Raw genomic sequence first — 19,596 nt, forward strand, 5'->3', positions numbered from 1 at the left:
AGATGAAAAATGGACTTTTGGTTCCCGCGACAACATGTGTTTTTACTGTGCGAGTAAAGATAAATTTGCTGGGATATGAATAGAAATGTAGAGTACAGAGGGCAACGTTCATCTTCAGGTACTGTTGTCGTCAATCAAAAGCTAGAAATACACGGTAGGATTTAAGCGGTAAGACTTAAGGTCTTGGGGAGATTGATCAGTGTAAAATGTAAGCGGACATTCTGCAAATTAAGCGACGCTGAAAATTCCGATTGGTTGAAATTCTCAAGTGCTGCTGCTCGAGTGTTTTCGTGTGTTCAAATTCCTCTCCTTGAACGGCTTCAATGAAAATTGCAAGTTCTTTTCTCACTTACAATGCCTTCCTGCGTCGACACATGGGTAGAATGTAGAAATTATTCCAATTCTCTTTTTGTTTGGAGCGCGCGAAAAGAATTTCACGAGATTCTCTGTAGGACTTGCCGATTTAACAGTGCACGCTAAAAATAGATTGACTAATAAAGAGTCCTCCGAGAAAGACCAATAGGGCCTTCCGGACTGCCGGGCCTCTCCCCTTCTTGTCGGCACTCTCTTTTCGCTCTCAAGACGTAATGTAACGCTAACATGCTCTATTTACGCTCTCAATGATGATTGTATACGACAGTGACGCTCCTCTTTCGTTGAACAATCGAATCATTGTCAACTTTACGAGGCTAGAAAGAGAGGGAGTGAGTGGTGTGCGTCTTTAATTCCTCGTGCAGCCTAAATTCGTCGACTTTTACGTCGTAATAGAATGATTTCTCTTCTTAAATAACTTTAATCAAACTTGCAAGTCCCTTTCTCACATGTCACTTCTTTCTGTGTTGAGGACACGCGGAGAGAATGTACAAATCACCGCAATATCCTTCTTTATCTCCAGTTTAACGGTGCATTTCATTAGCGTAGCTATAATAAAACTTAACGAAAGTTCCGGGATTGTCGTGGATTAATTCTCATGCCTGTCTAATATGTTATTCCTACTGGCCGCGGTGATATATGCAGGTACGCGAGCAACTTACGCGAGGAGATAATATTTTATATCTGTCGTTGGATTTTCTTCATTTATCTTCTTTTTTCCCATGTCGTTTCTTGTCCCACTTCACCTTTATCCAAATGACGGTTCGACTACGTACACGTTACTTTATTATTAAGTCATTTTGATATAATTATGAAAACGAAGAAAAAAAAAGAGCATAAGTACGAAATTCTCAGGCTGCAACGAATGCATCTGCGCATAACAGCATGAGTCAGCATTTCAAATAACAGCGAGGTATTAATTTTGTTTTTAACGTTGAAAATTATGAAAGATTTAATCGGAAGAATTCTCTGTCCACTTAGCCTGTGCCTCGGTAAATATTGTGAACGCGAGAGAATTTAAATGGCAATGCTTGTGATTTACTTTATAGAACTAAGTAGCAATGTATAAAATGTGCGTACGTTTGTAAACATTTTGTGAAAGCGTTCTGCCGATTATTTTGCGGAATCGAATGTATTTTGGGCGAATTCGTCGCGTCTAGAGACCCTGTAATCCAGAGACTGGCCACAAGAGTTCGTCAAATTCCCGCGAGTAAGAGAGAAACATAGACTATCTCGATTCTACGATCATAGAAGAGTGAGATAGCCTATGTTTCTCTCTCACCCGCGGGAATTTGACGAACTCTTATGGCCAGTCTCCGATGGCTAGATCTACAGGGGGTCTCTAGTCGCTTCGATTGTCTCGGGATGATCCACTTTGCTTAAAAAATGTTGCTCGTGTCGTTACCAGCTATCTGCAACAAGCCAGAATGTACTGCGTGAATGCGATCGTGTTTGTCATACGCGATATTATTTGATACATTTGTGATACTCTATTGTTAAACTGTCGCACTTCTTGCGGAGCCCACCATTCGTCCGTGGGTCCTTCAACCGACGTGAAATGTAGGTTCCTTTAAGATATCGGGGGATATAAATAATTTTTAAACCACAGGTCGTCCTTGCACTCTTCGAGGAATCGCGGAATCAGCTTCGAACTGATCGAAGAATCCACGGAGAAGGGGCCTCGAGGAGGGGCGCCTTTCAATTTACATTAATGAACGCGCGTCGAAGCGGATGACGCGCAACGAATTATCGCGAGATCGGTGGAAGTGGGACAAGCGATGTGTGTTTGTTTAAAGCGCACATTTACCGCGTTGCGGCGGTGACGAGCTCCCTAAACCTCTTGGTCTAAACCTGTGCCACCGCGCGAATCGGATCGGGCGACACTCGGAGCTCTCTGACGAGTGCTTGTTATGCTAATACGCGCATCACACGTATCAGGACTATTGTCTCGCCCGCGGTGAAAGTGCCCGGTAGCCTTCGGCCTCGGGATACAAGCGAGCGATCTTGCGTCGCGGCTTGTTGCTCAATTGCCCGGTGGCTGTGGCTCCAATCCAATGTCGCAGGTGCTCCCGTTCACGTTTGGTTTCGCTTGCGCAACGTTCTCACCGCGCGCGCGATATCACGCGCCGGGGACCCGCGCGATAGCGAAGTAGATAGAACGGGAGAAAACAACAACGCGAATGAGTCGGATTTGCGCGTTTTCGTAGGAAATCGTAGGGAAGCGTGGGGACGTGGATAACGTCTGGCTGTCGTCACATTTCCGCGAGTGACTTAAGCGAGAAACTGTAACTGAATCACAGGCGCGAAATGATATTACGCACCGATGAGTAATTGTGATCGTCGTTATAATTCTGTGTCCACGTGTTCTCCTGCGCGCAGAGACACTCTCTGCGATTCGGATCAACATTTGCATAATGTTTACAGAGATTCTTATGCAGCGCTTAACAATAATGTACTCCATTACGCTAATCGTGAAAACAGCACGCTTGCGTTCCACAATGATCGGCCGTTTGAAACATGTATTTGTGTTGCTTAATTCGTTATCAGGCAAACGTCATATTTTTAGGTCTCTCTCTTATGGCGCTATACGTAAAAGGATAAGTGATGATACACACGTGTGTTAACGAGAGACACGATAAAATAATATTGGTCTCACAATTAAACTAAATCGCGCGGGTGATAACGGACTAACATAACTGAGACTATACAAAACCGAGAATATTCGTGCAGCACGAGAATGAAATGCGCGTACAAACGAGTTAATTCTAGAATCAGATTAATTAAAAGCTCGACAACACGCCGCGTTATCTGCGCCTGATTGCAGATAATGCACAGGTAAATCAAGATTATCTTTTCCCAGGCGATATTTCTTACGTCTAAAGCGCGTCGTGATCCTGGGAAAGAAATTGCGCAAGGAAGACGCGTGTGAGCGCCTTATCCTTGTTGAGACAGCTCGAGCTCCTCGGGAAGCACCTCTTCGCACTCCTCGTCCTCGTACGCGGCCCAGGATTTCGGGAAGGCGATACCGCACGGCCGCTTCTTCGCCAACAGCTTCCGCACTCTTTTCCGCGTCGCGACCAGCAACAGGAATATGATGAATCCCTGAAGACCGTTCAATAGATCCGTCACTATCCTGGCGAGGAGAAAAAATCACTTTATTAGCAAACGATAGACGCTGACGCCAGGGCAGGGTGTTTTAACAATTGCTTACCAGAATTCATCCAATCTTGACCCGACGGCGAATGATATCAGTTCAAAGATCCAGGTAATACCCATGACGAACACCAGTTTAATGTACAGTAGGCACTTAAATCGCAAGACTCGCAGCTTGCTGCCCGTGTAATCGCGATATTGATGCCACAAACGCCAGCTGGTCATCCCGAGATAGATCGTGTTTAACGTTAACAAAATAGCGATCGGCCCGTAAAAGTACACCCACGTTTGTGTACCGCCTGTGGAAAAGAATGGACACGAAAAATAATATTCTATCCTAGAAAATGCTCGGCGCGACGGACCCCTTAAATCGACAATGTTATGCGAAGTCACTCGCTGAACTTTTTTTCTACTCCAATATTTTTGCGAGACTCGTCTGCTCTTTCCTTAAAACTTACCGCTGAACCAACAAGAGTATTCGCCAAAGCCGGGTCGCAAGTACTCGCCCGACATGTGATGCGTCGTCAGCGCGGCGATCAGGAAACACGTCGGGCCGCCCCATCCCCAAACGCAGTAAGTGTAGAAGAGCAATTGCTCCTTTACCCTGAAGTTCCTAAACCTGTGCGGATAATTGAATGTTGAAGATGCATGCGCAAATGCGAGGTATCTGTCTCTCCGATAGACGAAAGTGTTTGCAATTTTACGCACATCCGGCGACGTATTTGCCTAGCACTTACCACACGCATCGCCACACGTTGAAGGCCACGATGTTCAACCAGAAGAACGCAGACATGAAGGAGAAGTACAATATAAATCCTGAAATGCAAACGCACGGATTGGATAATAGTGGAAAGTTGGAAGGACAAGAGACTATTTTTATGTGCAGCCTTTCAAGGTATACTTGTCGTAAGTCGGCGATAAGTTTCTCTACATTTGTTAGAGCGACTTGACGAGAATTGTATGTGATTATTAATATATATATATATATATATTTATACCGAGAGAAACGCAGATGACGTAGTCGTCCTCAAAGTTCGACCGTAAATGCTGAATGGAGAGGATAGTGTAGCTGACCGCCAAAGTTGTAACAGCAGCCATCATCGCCTTGTCCTGTAACTCCCGCAATTCCGGCAATATAACATAAATCGCCAGGGTGATGATCAGGAAGATCGCCGAGATGAGGCTGACGATGCAAATTAACGTGGTTTTCCACGTCTTCACCACGCTCTCTTCCATCAGCTCCTCGTCGAAACACACCAGGGCAACCGGTTTGTTGTACATCGTTCTGGTTGTACAGAATCTAACGAACAAGAAGATTCATTAGCGATCGAAATCAACGCTCATTGTCAGTCACGGATCCGTCGCGATATTAATCGTTCGCTCATTACGGAAGACTCTAACTGCGTGGGACTATTGCGCAATAATAACTTGCCACAATAATGCATCTCGCGATACTACGTGAGCGCAGAAAATTTCCAAACACCAGGATTTTCCTCGTGTTTCTCAACCTCCCAGCTGCTTCCAGCTATCGTTTCTCTCTTTCTCTTTATTTCCTTTCTCCTTCCGCGAGCACGTGCGCGATAAATTAGTCCGCGGATAAAGTACAAGCGGAAGTTTGCGGAGATTCTACCTGTCCGCCGGGATTTTCATATCATCGACAGGCGTTTGCAGCCAGACGGTGTCGTTCTCGTGGACAATAGTGAAGTTGTCGTCCCGCGTGGGATCCAACATGTAGATTTGGTTCGGGCACTCCAGCCGGATCGACGTGCCGTCCGAGCAATTGAGCGAGACCAGCCATTCCGTGTTCCTGGGACAGCAGGATACGTTGAAGGACAGGCTCGGGGAGACCGAGCTCGCGAACAGACAGAGCCACAGCAACCAGAGGGGACCTGCGGAATATCGCATTGTTTAAACGTAACGACACGGTTGACTCAACTCTTCTGTGAAAAGATAGATGCTTGCCAGAAAGGTGCAGCTTAAAATAACACAGTCGTGTACCGTTTTGTCACGTTTAATCGCGCGGAACTGTGACAAGGAATGAATCTTTTCTCATTAATTGGCCACGTCAGTTTCTCAAAGATCGCAATATTCGTCTGACAATAATCTGGGTATTGTCGACGATCCCGTTTGTGAGGGCACCGTCTTTACTGGCGTAATCTCGCCTACGAAAACTTTATACAATGCACGTTAAGCTGACGACGGGTTTAGTGTGTTAACATAACGATAGAATTTAAAAATATTCCATAATATATCGCCACGTTCTAACGCACGGCACGCACATTCAACAGAGCTTCCGTGCGCGTCAAGGGTCGACCTGATATCGGAACATTTTTTTATCTTAGACGATACTAGACCCGGCGTTATCACGTGAATGTTTCAGTTATCCGGGGGCTATGAGATTTCCAGCGGGAAATGAAGCGCGGGACTCTTGCTGGGAAAACCAAGCTCGAGACGACGCAGGTCCATCTGCGTATGTCGGCATCCACCTCCTCGACGCAGGAGAAATAAAAAGCGGTCGCCCGATCTCCGCAGAACGCAACAAGAGACGCGACGTGGAAATGGCACCCGTAACCCAGTTCAGCTAAATGGCAGATGTGCGATATCAAACAATCGTTGCGAAAGAAGGAGGGACGGCTCTCTCGTTAACTTGCGACTGTTAACTCTTTATTGACAGGCGCTGGACCGGACGCACGTGCAGGTACTCCGGCGTACCGTTTCGACCGCGTTCACGTTTTGACATTTCACGAGAGCATCTCACGCTGAAGCAGCACGAAATTCAGAGAGCGAGTTAACACGCCGAATAATTTATCTTGCAAAAATTGCGGCGGTATCCTGTTCCCACATGTCGCGAGATTACACGCCCGCACGTGGCGTCAAGTTGTTTGTTGTTATGTTAATGCTCCTTAATATCCACCGATAATGTTAATCGCTTTGTTAAAAAGATGGTGTATACTTCACTTATCGGTACGCAATGCGTGTATGTTTCTTGCGAACTTGCGTATTCTAAAATGTTCCTTTCCTTTTACGCTGTTGATTTGTTGCTATTATCATCAGTTAAGCGAACGCCTCAGTTATTTTCGCATCTTTTATTTATAATGATATCGGCCTGGTAATCTCGCCGGATAACATATTACTTTTGCGCGAAATGCGATCGTTAACGTGTGTACACACATTCGCCTTCTCTCGCGAGATTATTCAAGTTTTCTAGGGCGATCTCTTGACCCGATCGATGTAACTATCCCGTCACGGTGCGAACGTCGAGATCGTAAACTTTGAACGCGATACCTCGTATCGCAAATCATCAACGGAGTCAAGAAGTCGCGCCTTACAACGCGCCGAGCGTGTAGTAATCGTCGAATATTGTTGTCGCGTAACTTCTAGGAAAAGTCTGACGTTGGAAACAATTTTTGCTTTTTTAGTACACCGTGGAATTAACCATGAATCGACGCGGTCTCGTCACCTACGTCGCTCACCGCAGCGGGGACGACTTAATTAAAGCCGATGGAAACGCCGTCCATGTTTAATTACATGCAATTGTCGTATAATGAATGGAATAAGCGCTCTTATGCCTCACGTGTCGCCGTTATCATTGCCTCCGTGTATATATGTACATATATTAGAGAAGTGTTGTGCCGATAAATTTCCCGCTGTTCGTTCAGTCTGGATTGTCGCGTTAGCGCGATAAACTATTCGCCAGCGATAGAATTCATGGGCAAAAAGGAAGGGGCCAGTAGGCACTCGTAGCTTCCAACGATTATTGTGAAAATGTTCAAAAAGCATAACAAAAATGAATATTGTAACAATATTGTAAAATGTTGAAAATGAGATATTTCCAAGCGAAGGTAAGATGCGTGGTCGTTCGCTCAAAGCTGCGGATCCGCTTTCTTTCAGTGAAGAAGGAAGGAGAACAGGATCTCCTCAAGACACCCAGCTGCAGCTTGAAATGTCTCATTTTCAACAGAAATCGCACGAGCGCAAATCGCTGTTGATAATCGAAGTGGCTTGCCTAATGCCGCTCTGTATCTCTAGATCAAACGAGCTTTATGAAGATTATGAAATGTCGCGATAAAGTATTCATTTCCTCATCTGCGCCTATTTATAGAGAGCCGGTTGCGATTTTTTCTCAGTAATTCACAGTGCGCTTATCTTGATACTAGTTTTCAACGACCTTACGCGGACTCGCGCGTTTTCCAAGTAGACAACGAAATATTGTCTCTCCCAAGCGCGCGCGCGCATCCCAACGTGTGCATTAATGTTGACTGCAAGTCGATTATCTAGTAATAATTCTCCTCACAGCAGCTTCCTTGTTGCGGAAATACTCGTGATAGATTGGAGTTCTTTTTTCCTACCGATAATCGCGAATTTTCTTATAATCATTGTACAATACGTATTCATTATTGTACATTATCAACACCTGAACATTATACAATGCGTGTTCAGGTTTTGATAATTGATAAATTAATTGAACATCGGACGCTCCATCGCCGGCGTGGCCGTGCGCGTGGCGGCGGCGATTGTATTATAGATGAGTTTGCGTCGTGGAATACCAATGAGCTACGTTTTACGTAAACGAGATACGTTTCTGGTGTGCTCGCTAGAAACGGACAGAACGAGACGTGATCGCGAGGCGCACGTTTATGAAACAACATGAAAGAGAAGTGACGCTATTTGAATCGTAAAATGCGCAGCGTGTACCATGCTTTGTACACTGCGATATTTTAGGACTGATGGAAGAAGCGAACTTTGCAATGTACGTGATCGGTTCCACGCGGGAGGATTTCCAAGTTCCGGGAAATGGATTACAACGATCCGAAGCGCGAAGCGATCGGTGATGCTGCCAATGGCAGTTTAATTAATTACGATCAGTTTTTCTTATGACCGACGCAGATAAAACCGGTTCACGGAAGGTTTCTGTGAAAACGTCGCACGAGGAGGAGAGTCCAGCGCGCAAAGGCGCGCAAGGGAAGCACACGAAGCTCACCTCTGCTGGCGCTCGGCTGCCTGGGATAACTCACGCCGGTCAACGACATCATCTCTCGCTCTCGTTACCGCATCTCCTCGTTCCTGGATATTCGGGGCGAGTCTGTCTCTCGCCGAAGATGGACAGCCGACCTGGGCGAAGAAGCTCCGGCGACACGAACTCCAAGGGGAGAGTCTGGTTTGGGGTCACGCGGACCAAGCGAGGGTCAACGGACCGACAACAGATCGCACTGGTGTTTGCAGGAAACAAGCGCGCGATGGCTTATCGTGGAAAGTTCTCCAGAGATAACAAGCTCCAAGTTTCGTTGCCACCAGGTTGCGTTTCTGATTTCCCGCTTCCTGTCAGCGCGCTTCTTCCTTCCCTCTTGGCACTTCGGAGTCGCCCCGATTCCGGGCTGCTGCAGACGTGAGGAGCGTGAGAAGACCTTATCGGTGCCTTATCGATCGACCTTCGCTTTCACTCGAAAGCTGACGCGGAACTTTGGTCGCGGAAAAAGGCAGTTTTCTGTTTGCACAGATCGAGCCAGACGAGGTGCCCGTTATCGAAATCACGAGAAAAGCCCTCGACGCGTGTCACGCGGGCTTTTACAGAGAAGTCGACGTGTGTTTTGATTGTCGATACGATTGGGCCCTGATAAGCGATCGGAACGGCGAGTCGCCCGTTGGCCGAACTCACGCGGTTGCGCTGCGAAACTGAACGTAACGGCGAGCTGTTCTCCGGAGCTTACCGGCGATGCGGACAGAGCCGGCGGCTGAAAGATAGCACCGAGATCCCTCTCCCACTTTTTCGCGCGGTGCGACCGTGCCGCGTATTGTTTCTTTTCTTTCCCTCGTGAGGGGTACCATCAGATCGCGTTGCGAACGACGGCCAGAGTGAAACAATGGTCCACCGAAGCGGCGGATCCTCCCTTAGGCGTCGATATGCAAATAGGGACGCGAAAGCTACGCAGAAGGGATTCTCCGAGGGGAATACATACCGCAAAGAGAACTAATTAGTTAAGAAAAGAGTAAAGGCCTGTGTCCACGATGCTAGAACTTGGTCCAAGTTTGTAGTTTCAAGAAATGTCTGGACAATCCACTTACAGTTTTTATGGAATAGCTGCAAGTTGGTGGGCTAAACATTTTTCGGAACTAGAACTTGGACCAAGTTCTAGCATCGAGTGGTAGAACGTGAGAAATGGTTGTTTCTCTCTTATTGAACTTGTGATACGTTATCAGTACGTAACGCTGTGTGGTTGGATTTGCATACCCTTTCAAAGTCGAGAGACACGAAATAAACGTCCGTCTAGTCAAGAGGAGAAGGAACACGGAGGCGTTGCGTGTTATCGTTGGTGCTTTACGAACGTCACGCCTCGTGAATGAGAACGCGGCAAAGAAACACGTTGAAGGAGCACCGTTACGCGTCCAGCATCTTTTTCATACGTAGAAATGAAAATGCTGGCGATATGTGAGTCCACTGCGAAACACCGCGTCTGGATTGTCCCGAAAGTTTTAGAATTATCCTCCAACCGGGGTATTGTGTTGCAACGCACATGCGAGCGGGAAGGCGGAACGGATAGGCAATTCTGATAATTACTATATGATTAATTACTATCGTTAACATTCGCTGCGATGCTTCCTTCAAACCGCAGTCGGTTAATCGCATTCGAAGAGTCGCTTGATATGTGGAACACGCCAAGCAACGAACGAGTAACGAACCGCACTAATTGGCACGCTCGTTTGTTAGGCGCGCTATTAAGCCGAGCTTATTAATTTATCGGTCTTCATCGAAAATTGCCCAAAGAATATGATAGAAGCTATTATATTCACGGTATTGCGGTACCACCTGAGAGATGTATCTATCAACGGATTACTCTGTTAACTTTTTTTTATTTCATTAATTCGCACGTCTCGCAACCTTTACGTTCATTGTCTTGTTTTGTCTCTTGCCTTTGTTAATAAATGAGAACGGCCGGAAGATTTTGTTCCCTTGAAGGCATTATAATAATATAATACTTAAATAATACATTTCGTGCCTACACAATATTACACCAGGACGTTTAAAATGAGAACTGAATTATCTTCCATGTTTTTTGGCTCGTCTTAAACCCAGAAATGAGTAGTTAATAATCTTCATTTGCTGAGTGAGAGAGAGAGAGATTTTAACACACTGCGGAAAATGATTTTGTCAGACAACGAATGAGAAACGCGCGGAAAATAAATATCAGCTCCTCGACGATGGAATTTCTCGGGAGGATTCCTCGCCGAAGGAGAGGAGGAAACCTCTCGTCCGTTGAGAAAAACGATTAACATACCTGCGGCAGGTCCTCCTATGACGTCGAAGAATCGATTATAAATGCATGATTCTGTTGATTCTGGTTTTATCGCGCGCGCATAGCCAGTCGCGCGTCCCCATGAAAGAAGCCATGCGATTTATAATGCGCAACAATAAATAACACCGTTCGAAAAACTATCCGTTCGATTTATCTTGATTGCAGCTCCTGGAGATGCTCAAGTTTTACGCGCGGTTCGAGATCAGCGAGGAGACCGGCAATCCTCTGACGGATCACGACATGACGGAGCTGCATTACGCCAAGATTACGTCCCTTCAGGTACGTGGAGAGTTGTTGCCATCGCCGCGCATTAAGAAGCAATTTGCACACGCGCTGAATAAAATATGCGAAAGGACATCCCCGATTTTTTGCCTTTAATGCAAAAATAGCAAATCGACGCGTTGACTGAACGCGTTGTGTAGTTCCCGTAAACCAAACGTTGTTGATCCAATATCCCGAGACATGAATTTTAATTTCAGCCGTTATGTCCTATCAGCCGTATCGTTAACGCTGACGTAGATATTACGTATAATAAATTCCTGAAATCCCGAGACTAATAGGTAATTTATAACTCCTTTCAGAATGCGGTCTTTGCGAAATTCCCGGACCTGAGAAGCTTCGCATTGGCCAACGTAGCCAGCGTCGACGTCAGGGATGCTTTGTACAAACACTTCGGTTCACTCAGGTCAGTTCCGTACACGTAAGATGTTATTCGCTTACTCTACAAAATACGCGTGGCTCATTAATCTCGAAAATAATATCGTCGGATAATTCATTGCGCGAAACACTTATATCGACGTATAAACACCACGAAGTGTTTTGCATTGAGGAACACCGCGACTAATATTGTGTTTTCTTTTCAGTCAAGAAAAATTAAGGTCTATCGCGAGTTATTTAAATTTAGTGCCGCCCGCGGAGAGAGAAAAGGATGAGAATTGGTACCGCCTGGATATAGACTTCTTGCGCGAACTGCTGGTGGGTGTACGAAAAAGAAAAGAAAACGTCGAGAGATACCGCGGGAGATTTCACGCCATCAAGGTCGATCTGAATTCTGAGAGTGTGCGTCTTAATTTCAGATTTCGCGACACGAGCGTAGGCGGTCGCAGCTCGAAGAGCTGAATGAGATGCCTCTCTACCCGACCGAGGATATCATCTGGAACGAGAGCATCGTCCCGACCGAATATTTTTCTGGCGAGGGCTGTCTGGCTCTGCCGAAACTGAACCTGCAGTTCCTCACGTTGCACGATTATCTGCTGCGGAATTTCAATCTATTCCGCTTGGAATCTACATGTACGTGACAAGCTGTAATAAAATAAGTGGGCGGCGTTGTCGTTTTTTTTTATCCAAATTTATGACTGGATATATCAGTTAAACTCATTGTATTGCTGCTGTTCACAGACGAAATACGACAAGACATCGAGGATGCCGTGAGCAGGCTAAGTCCTTGGTATGTTAAATCGCCGCGTTGCACATTTAGCCTCTTCGTATTTTCGCAAAAATAAAAGTAATCACAATATTTCTTCTTACTTGTAGGCAAGCGGAGGACGGCGGTGTCTACTTTGGCGGATGGGCCAGAATGGCTCAGCCCATCACGCAATTCGCCGTGGTCGAGGTGGCTAAGCCTAACGTCGGCGAGAACCGGCCATCGAGAGTCCGTGCCGACGCAACGATAAACCTCAGCGTTCGTAAGGAAATTAAATCCGAATGGGAGAACCTTCGCAAACACGACGTGTGCTTCCTCATCACAGTCAAGCCGCCGAATCCTATCGGTAAGATAAGACGGATGTTAAAGAGAGTAACTTGAGTCTGTTTCGTAAATAAGATTGAATTACATAAAGAAAAGATCTCTAATAACTCGCTATAAATAACAGATTAATTCTTAGCTTCCAAATTACAGACGATTTTGTCGCAATTGAAGAACGTATCTTGTTCTAACATTTTTATCAATAAGACACGTTTCATTACGGTACTGAATGACTGAATATATAAGCAAATTTTGCTTTCGTATGCAGTCTCAGCGATGAATTCGCTATTTAAAAAACTTTTTAATTAATAGCCTCATAATAATATAGATCAGAGTTCTCTAAGACAATTGTCATACTGTCGCAGGCACTAAATACAGTCACAAGCTCCCCTTTGTACCGCAAGTGGGTTTAACGACGGTGCGAGGGTGCGAGGTCGAGGGCATGCTCGACTCGAACGGCAGAGTGATAGAGGATGGCCCCGAGCCGAGGCCGATTCTACCGGGCGATTCACGCACCTATAGAGTGTGGCTGGACTGCAATCAATACCGGCTCGATATGGATAACGCCAGCCACGGCGGCGAGGACGTGTACGAGGGATTTAATATCATAATGAGACGTAAACCTAAGGAGAACAACTTCAAAGCCGTGTTAGAGACAATAAGGGAGCTGATGAATACTGAATGCGTCGTGCCTGACTGGTTGCACGACATAATCCTCGGATACGGCGATCCGGGTGCAGCATGCTATTCCAGGTAATCTTTATCTATTATCCATCCATACATTTATACCAATAGCAAAATTGAGGGTGTAACTTGTTTGATTGCTCGGAACAGCATTCATTATAAACGGATGAGCATATCTGAGATTTTAACAGTAGATATATTCTTTTGCAATTACGTTCTCGTGCAAATTACTCCATCAGTATCTTCCAAGCAATACTAATTTATCTCGGTTATTTGTTTGAAAGATAAATCAAAATTTTCTACTGTCTTCTGTGATAATTTGCATTCTGTAATAATTTATATAATCTACCCGATGGCGCTACAGTCCAAGTCGGGCTCGAGTTTCCTCTAGTTTTTTATCTTCAATCAGAGGCCTTTCTTTGAGAGAAGATTTGGTTTCTTGGGAGTGGGCTGTCAACTTACTGCCCGACCTAACTATTTGATACTGAAACTATTTGACGCGACAGAATGCCGGATGAAATCGCGACGATAGACTTCAACGACACGTTCCTCGACATCGACCATCTGCGAGCCAGCTTTCCTCAGTACCAAATCGAAACGAAGCCGGAGGACGAAGGGAACCTGGTGCGGCCGTTCCAGCTGATTTTCGAGGATGTCCTGGCGAAGCACAACAACGAACCGGTCAAGAAGGTCATTACAGTTAAACCACACGTGCCGCCCAGCAGAGGTCCATACAGAGCGAACGAGCCGAAAAAGTTAGCACTCACTTTGTTTATTCGTAGCGTATTAATAGCATGTTAAAACGTGTTACTTTGAACGGAGGAAAAACATGTTGCCACGTTGCAGAAATCAGATTCCCTTTACGCCAACGCAAGTCGAAGCTATACGAGCTGGAATGCAGCCAGGTCTGACGCTGGTCGTCGGCCCGCCCGGTACCGGCAAAACGGATGTCGCTGTGCAAATCATCTCGAATCTGTATCACAATTTTCCGAATCAGAGAACGCTGATCGTCACGCACTCGAATCAAGCGCTTAATCAGCTGTTCGAGAAGATAATGGCCCTCGATATCGACGAGCGGCATCTGCTGCGTCTCGGTCACGGAGAGGAGGCCCTGGAAACAGAAAAGGACTTCAGTCGCTACGGTAGGGTCAATTACGTTCTCGCCAAGCGTTTGGATCTGCTCTTGGAGGTCCAGAGATTACAGGTATTTATTTTTCAAATTATTAATACTGTTTAATCGTATTCCGTTGTTGCAATGTATCTCTTCTCTCAGGAATCTCTGAACGTGAAGGGCGACGTCGCGTACACGTGTGAAACGGCGGGTTACTTCTTCATGTATCAAGTGTCCACGAGGTGGGACCGCTTCCAGGTCAGGATCAAGCAGAGGCAGCACACGAGCGAAAAGTCAGATTTATCTACCATAGTCGACGAAGAATTTCCCTTCCACAAATTCTTCGACAACGCCCCACAGCCGCTTTTCAAGCGGAATTCATACGAGGAAGATCTCAAGATTGCGTGCAGTTGCTTTAGGTAAGAACACGCGTGATAAACCCTTGATAAATAATCGCGGCTACTTTTAATGAGATATTATCTACGCAGGTATATCGAGAGAATATTCGCGCAGCTGGAGGAGTTCCGCGCTTTCGAATTACTACGATCGGGCCTCGACAGGTCGAAATACTTGCTCGTGAAGGAGGCCAAGGTGATCGCTATGACCTGTACGCACGCGGCGCTCAAACGCCGCGAGCTTGTCGACATGGGTTTCAAGTACGACAACATCCTCATGGAGGAGTCCGCGCAGATCTTGGAGATAGAGACTTTCATACCGTTGTTGCTACAAAATCCCCAGGATGGATATAATCGCCTGAAACGTTGGATAATGATCGGGGACCATCATCAGCTGCCGCCGGTCATCAAGAACATGGCCTTCCAGAAGTACTCGAACATGGAGCAGTCCCTGTTCGCGAGATTCGTGAGACTGGGCGTGCCCACGGTCGATCTCGACGGCCAGGGCCGTGCCAGACCCAGCATTTGCAATCTCTACAATTGGCGCTACAAGAAACTGGGCAATCTGGCGCACGTGGAGCACAGCCCCGAATATCTGGTAGCGAACGCCGGTTTCCTGTACGACTTCCAGCTGGTGAACGTCGAGGACTTCAACGGCGTCGGCGAGAGCGAGCCCAGCGCCTACTTCTACCAGAATCTCGCCGAGGCCGAGTATTGCGTCGCGGTGTTCATGTACATGCGCCTGCTGGGATACCCGGCGGACAAGATCAGCATCCTAACGACGTACAACGGCCAGAAGCACCTGATAAGGGACGTGATAAACATCCGGTGCGCGAACAATCCTTTGATTGGCCGACCGAACAAAGTGACGACCGTCGACAAGTACCAGGGTCAGCAAAACGACTACATCCTCTTGTCTCTGGTGAAGACGCGCGCGGTTGGTCACCTGAGGGACGCGAGGCGTCTAGTGGTGGCGATGTCCCGTGCCCGCCTCGGCCTCTACGTCTTCGCTCGCGTGTCCCTCTTCAAGAACTGTTTCGAGCTGACGCCGGCGTTCGATCAACTGATGCAGAGACCGCTGAAGCTGCAGCTACTGCCGCAGGAGCTCTATCCCACCGAGCGGCCGAACGACGCCGTGCCTTCGACAGTCCCGATGGAGATCGAGGACATGCCGCACATGGCCAAGTTCGTTTACGATTACTACATGGAGAAAGTCAGCGGAATGAAGGTAACTTTTGCTTGTAAATTGATTTACGCCGCTTCTTCGATATGTCGCTCACGCGGCCTCTCTTCGTCATTTTCAGGGCTCGCAAAAGATGTGGCAAAAGCCGGGAACCATGCAGACAATGGGTAGCCCGACGCACAAGGTCTCCGCTCATCCGGGCGCTGATGACGACACCGACGACGAGGAGGAACTCGGTCAGGATAACGCTGAAATAAAAGAATCGAAGGAAGAAGTGGCGGAGAACAAATACGAGCCTATAAAGAACTTGATCGAGGAGCCTCCAAGCGAGGCCGAGAACGACCGCTAAGTGGATCGCGTATGCCGCAAGACTGATCCCTGTGGAGGCATACCGACATGTCGGGAGTGAAGCCGCTATTTGCTCCAGTTCCAAGACATCAAATGTACGCAACGACGTGCTGTTGTACTTAGCAAGAATAATTTTTATTACAGATATCACTATACAAACAATATGTAATATATATAGATAGAATCTTATGTATTGTATTAAGATAAATTACACTTTTTACAGATGTCAGTCGTATCAAAATCTATTTTCTCACTGCAGAGCTTCCTTCGGCCGCACACCGCCCACGCCTGAGCACTCAAGACGTCCGTGTATCTCACGAGAAGAGGTAGTCGATCTTCTTCTTGTCCACCGTCCCTTTCCGACAGGCCTCCGGCCTCTGCGCCTTCGGCTTGTCCTTGCCCGGAGCTCTCTTGGAGTCGTCCGGCGCGCTCCGTCGCGCCACGCTCGAGGGCACGTAACTGTCGTCGAACTTGGTCAGTTTGCTCGGGGACCGGAAGTCGGGCTCGTACTCCTCCACGGAGGAGTTGAGTCCCTTGGAGTTGGGCACGTACTCCTCGAAGACGCCGTCGGGCACCGCCGTGATGGCGCGCGGCTCGTAAATCTCGTGATTCGCCTCCGGCTTCTCGACGGAGTTCGGCACGTAGCTCACGCCCTCCGCCGCGCGCACCTTACCGTCGCACAGAGTCGGCGTGTACTCGTTCGACGTTAATCGCATACTCTCCAACGCGCTCTTCCGGCTGGGCACGTACTTGAAGTCCGGGCACGACCTCTTGGCGCGCGGCGCGTCCGGGATGTACTCCTCCAACGGCGCGTTCTCCAGATCGTCGGACAGCGTGTACGTCCGGAACTTCTTCCGCTTCAGGTCTCCCTGCCCCGCCGTCGCGGCGGCGCTCGGAGCCTCCGTCCTCCCCGGGGAGAGCCGTGCCGATTTCTCCGGTGTCCTCTTGGCTTGATCGCCTTTCGTCGTCGTACGAACCGGAGACCTCTCCTCTTTCCCTCGTTTCGGCGTCGCGTCGTCGCCCGTTTTCACCTTGCTCCTCTTCGGCGTCTCGTCGTCCGCCACCTCTCGCTTCACCGCTTTCTTCCGGGCCGGCGACACGTGCACCTTTATCGTGGGCAAGGATGACGTGTCGCTCGCGCTTTCCGGGTTCTCGAAGGTGTACCTGTTGTACGAAATTCACGTTATTTGTGCGCATGTGAATTTCCGATCGGGGACAAAATGAAGATCCGATACTGTCCGTTTCTGCCCGCGGCGAGATTAGCTTGTATAATCGATGCTTGTCGATTATGAGAAATTACAAGAAAATGTAAGAGATATATTGTTTAAAAAGTACATGCCCGTCCCATACAGCACCGAAGCTTTCAGAAACATTTCAACATTGCAACAATGTTTTCCGAGATGTTTCTGAAAGCTTCGGTGCTGTATGGGATTTTTAGCATCGACCTATCATTACGCGTTGTTACATGATACAAAACAAATTCTCTCCTTTACAATTGAATAAAAAAGAAAACATTTTATTCATAGACAAGACTGAATTCCGATCGACTTGATCGGCGACCGATTCAACAGAACTGTCTCTCCGGGTAAGTCGACCGGTGTCGAGGTGAGATCCAATCGATCTGATAAGCAAGGTCGTCGGGGCCAGGACGACCCGCGGCTCTTACGTGACTTCCAGCTGGCGAGTCGACTTCCTCCACTCGCGCGGCCGGCCCTCGCGGCGCGGGCCACCGTCCTGGCGGCCGTTCCGCAGGATCGCGCGCTCCAGTATCCTGTACAGAGCCGCCCAGTCCTCGACCCGCAGCCACTTGTTCGTGACGACCTTCCGCTTCTCGATCTCCACCGTTCTCTCCTGCACGGTGACCACGGCGGTCGCCAGGCAGTCGTCCGAGGCCTGCGGACACACGTTGCGACACGATGAGCAATGCCCTCGATACAAAATTACCCAGGACGTCGTTCCAGAAAAGGAAAAGAGAAAAAACTAATGAAGAGACGCTCCGCCGGCGCGGCTAATTAAAACGCGACGGACCATCGCCCGACACCGTCGCGTCTCCGGGCCCCTCGAAGGCGCAAATCGTTCCGCCGCTCGTCGCCTCCGGGCCGGTTCGGAAAAAAGAGATACCGAGACGTCGCCCGGGCGCTGAGCGAGGGAAACCCGCTCCGGCGTCGCCCAGGCTCCTCGTAACAGATGTTCGGAGGCGCGCGCGCGCGCGCTTGACAGCCAGCTGTTGACAGCTGTTGCACGCGGTACCTTGATCACCTCCAGATACTGGCCGTCTCGGAACATGCTCGCGCCCGGGGGGACGTTCGGCGCTGAGGCGCGGGCGGCCCGACCCTCGCCGGGGACGTTCGCCTCCACCGCGTCGCGTCCGCGGCTCACCGACACGACCGCTCGACGTCGTCGCGCGCTGCCACGCGCGCGCGCGTGTACCACGCGTATGTACTCGCGCGGCTCGCGCCGCTGGCACGCCGCGCGGGCCGCGCCTCCGCGGCGCACGCACGCACGCACGCACGACGCGTCCTCGCCGCGCGCGGATTTGGAGCGCGGCGCGCGGGCGTGAAGTCACGTTCTTTTTTTACATTCGTATTTCCGTTTCCCGAAAGCTCGGCGCTCTCTCGCCCGCCGTGTTCTTCGAGTCGCGATTTACGCGCCCGCGGGGCGATAACGGTTATCGAGCCGCGCCGAGCATATCGAAGGTACGCTCTTCGCGTCGAGTATCGCACGGGAGAAAAGACGCGCGCGTCCATCTCCGTCCGAAAGCGACTCTCTCTCTCTCTCTTTCTCTCTCCCTCCCGCGGGCTTTATCACCGACCGATAACGCGCGTGTCATCCCGGGGGCATCTCCTTCGAGCGCGGAAATCTCGCGGTGAAAGATTGTGTCCGAGGCTCACGGGCGTCCCAGTGAGAAATGATTCGTCGATCGACGTCGAATCGACATCGACACCGTCAAATTGACGTCGATTCGACGTCGTTTCGAATGTAATTTCTCGATCGACGAATTTCTCATTTCTCACTGGGGTTCGCGATGTTACGGAAAGGAACAACTGTGCGCCTCTCTGTTTCTTTTAGCCAGCGTTCCAGATAGACGATCGTTGTACGAATTCAATTAAGTAGTGTTGACGTTTTTAAATGCCTCGGGAGTCCCGTCGAGAAGCGACGCGTCCGTCGATGCCGAGACGACGTCGATCGACGAGTCGTTTCTCACCGGGATTACCGTGTCCAAAAGGAGCCAACGGTCTTCTTTTCGCCGCGAATTCTTGTGGAGCAGAAGAATTCATTATAGGCATCTGGAAGAGAGCTTAGAACTGGTGGCG

General features: G+C 48.6%; 4 protein-coding genes across 4 annotated transcripts in view; 2 read left to right on the forward strand and 2 right to left on the reverse strand.

Moving 5' to 3' along the window:
- LOC105569762 (intron-binding protein aquarius) overlaps positions 1 to 16,507 on the forward strand; it is a 24,359-nt gene extending 7,852 nt beyond the window's left edge. Inside the window, exons 4-15 of the mRNA XM_012026483.1 lie at positions 10,983 to 11,096; positions 11,399 to 11,502; positions 11,681 to 11,792; positions 11,894 to 12,107; positions 12,216 to 12,264; positions 12,351 to 12,586; positions 12,927 to 13,314; positions 13,752 to 14,000; positions 14,092 to 14,449; positions 14,519 to 14,775; positions 14,845 to 15,979; positions 16,056 to 16,507. Of these exons, the coding sequence (XP_011881873.1) occupies positions 10,983 to 11,096; positions 11,399 to 11,502; positions 11,681 to 11,792; positions 11,894 to 12,107; positions 12,216 to 12,264; positions 12,351 to 12,586; positions 12,927 to 13,314; positions 13,752 to 14,000; positions 14,092 to 14,449; positions 14,519 to 14,775; positions 14,845 to 15,979; positions 16,056 to 16,283 (3,444 nt within the window). The 3' untranslated portion in view covers positions 16,284 to 16,507. The remainder of the gene's footprint in view (positions 1 to 10,982; positions 11,097 to 11,398; positions 11,503 to 11,680; positions 11,793 to 11,893; positions 12,108 to 12,215; positions 12,265 to 12,350; positions 12,587 to 12,926; positions 13,315 to 13,751; positions 14,001 to 14,091; positions 14,450 to 14,518; positions 14,776 to 14,844; positions 15,980 to 16,055) is intronic.
- Positions 2,701 to 8,919, reverse strand: LOC105569760 (G-protein coupled receptor Mth2-like). The gene is made up of 7 exons (XM_012026481.1): positions 8,507 to 8,919; positions 5,156 to 5,414; positions 4,524 to 4,825; positions 4,263 to 4,341; positions 3,984 to 4,144; positions 3,584 to 3,824; positions 2,701 to 3,505 (listed from the first exon to the last, which is right to left on the reverse strand). The coding sequence occupies exons 1-7, from the start codon at positions 8,556 to 8,558 to the stop codon at positions 3,307 to 3,309; spliced, it is 1,293 nt and encodes a 430-aa protein (XP_011881871.1). The 5' UTR covers positions 8,559 to 8,919; the 3' UTR covers positions 2,701 to 3,306.
- A 67-nt stretch (positions 16,508 to 16,574) lies between the features above and the next one.
- Positions 16,575 to 18,664, reverse strand: LOC105569759. The gene is made up of 3 exons (XM_012026480.1): positions 18,533 to 18,664; positions 17,949 to 18,175; positions 16,575 to 17,446 (listed from the first exon to the last, which is right to left on the reverse strand). The coding sequence occupies exons 1-3, from the start codon at positions 18,566 to 18,568 to the stop codon at positions 16,597 to 16,599; spliced, it is 1,113 nt and encodes a 370-aa protein (XP_011881870.1). The 5' UTR covers positions 18,569 to 18,664; the 3' UTR covers positions 16,575 to 16,596.
- A 261-nt stretch (positions 18,665 to 18,925) lies between these two features.
- Positions 18,926 to 19,596, forward strand: part of LOC105569763 — a 3,217-nt gene continuing 2,546 nt past the window's right edge. Inside the window, exon 1 of the mRNA XM_012026484.1 lies at positions 18,926 to 18,978. The gene's annotated coding sequence lies outside the window, so the exon portion shown is untranslated. The remainder of the gene's footprint in view (positions 18,979 to 19,596) is intronic.

This window comes from Vollenhovia emeryi, unplaced genomic scaffold (genome assembly GCF_000949405.1).
Source record: "Vollenhovia emeryi isolate VEMERY1.0 unplaced genomic scaffold, V.emery_V1.0 DF939123.1, whole genome shotgun sequence".
NCBI lineage: Eukaryota > Metazoa > Arthropoda > Insecta > Hymenoptera > Formicidae > Vollenhovia > Vollenhovia emeryi.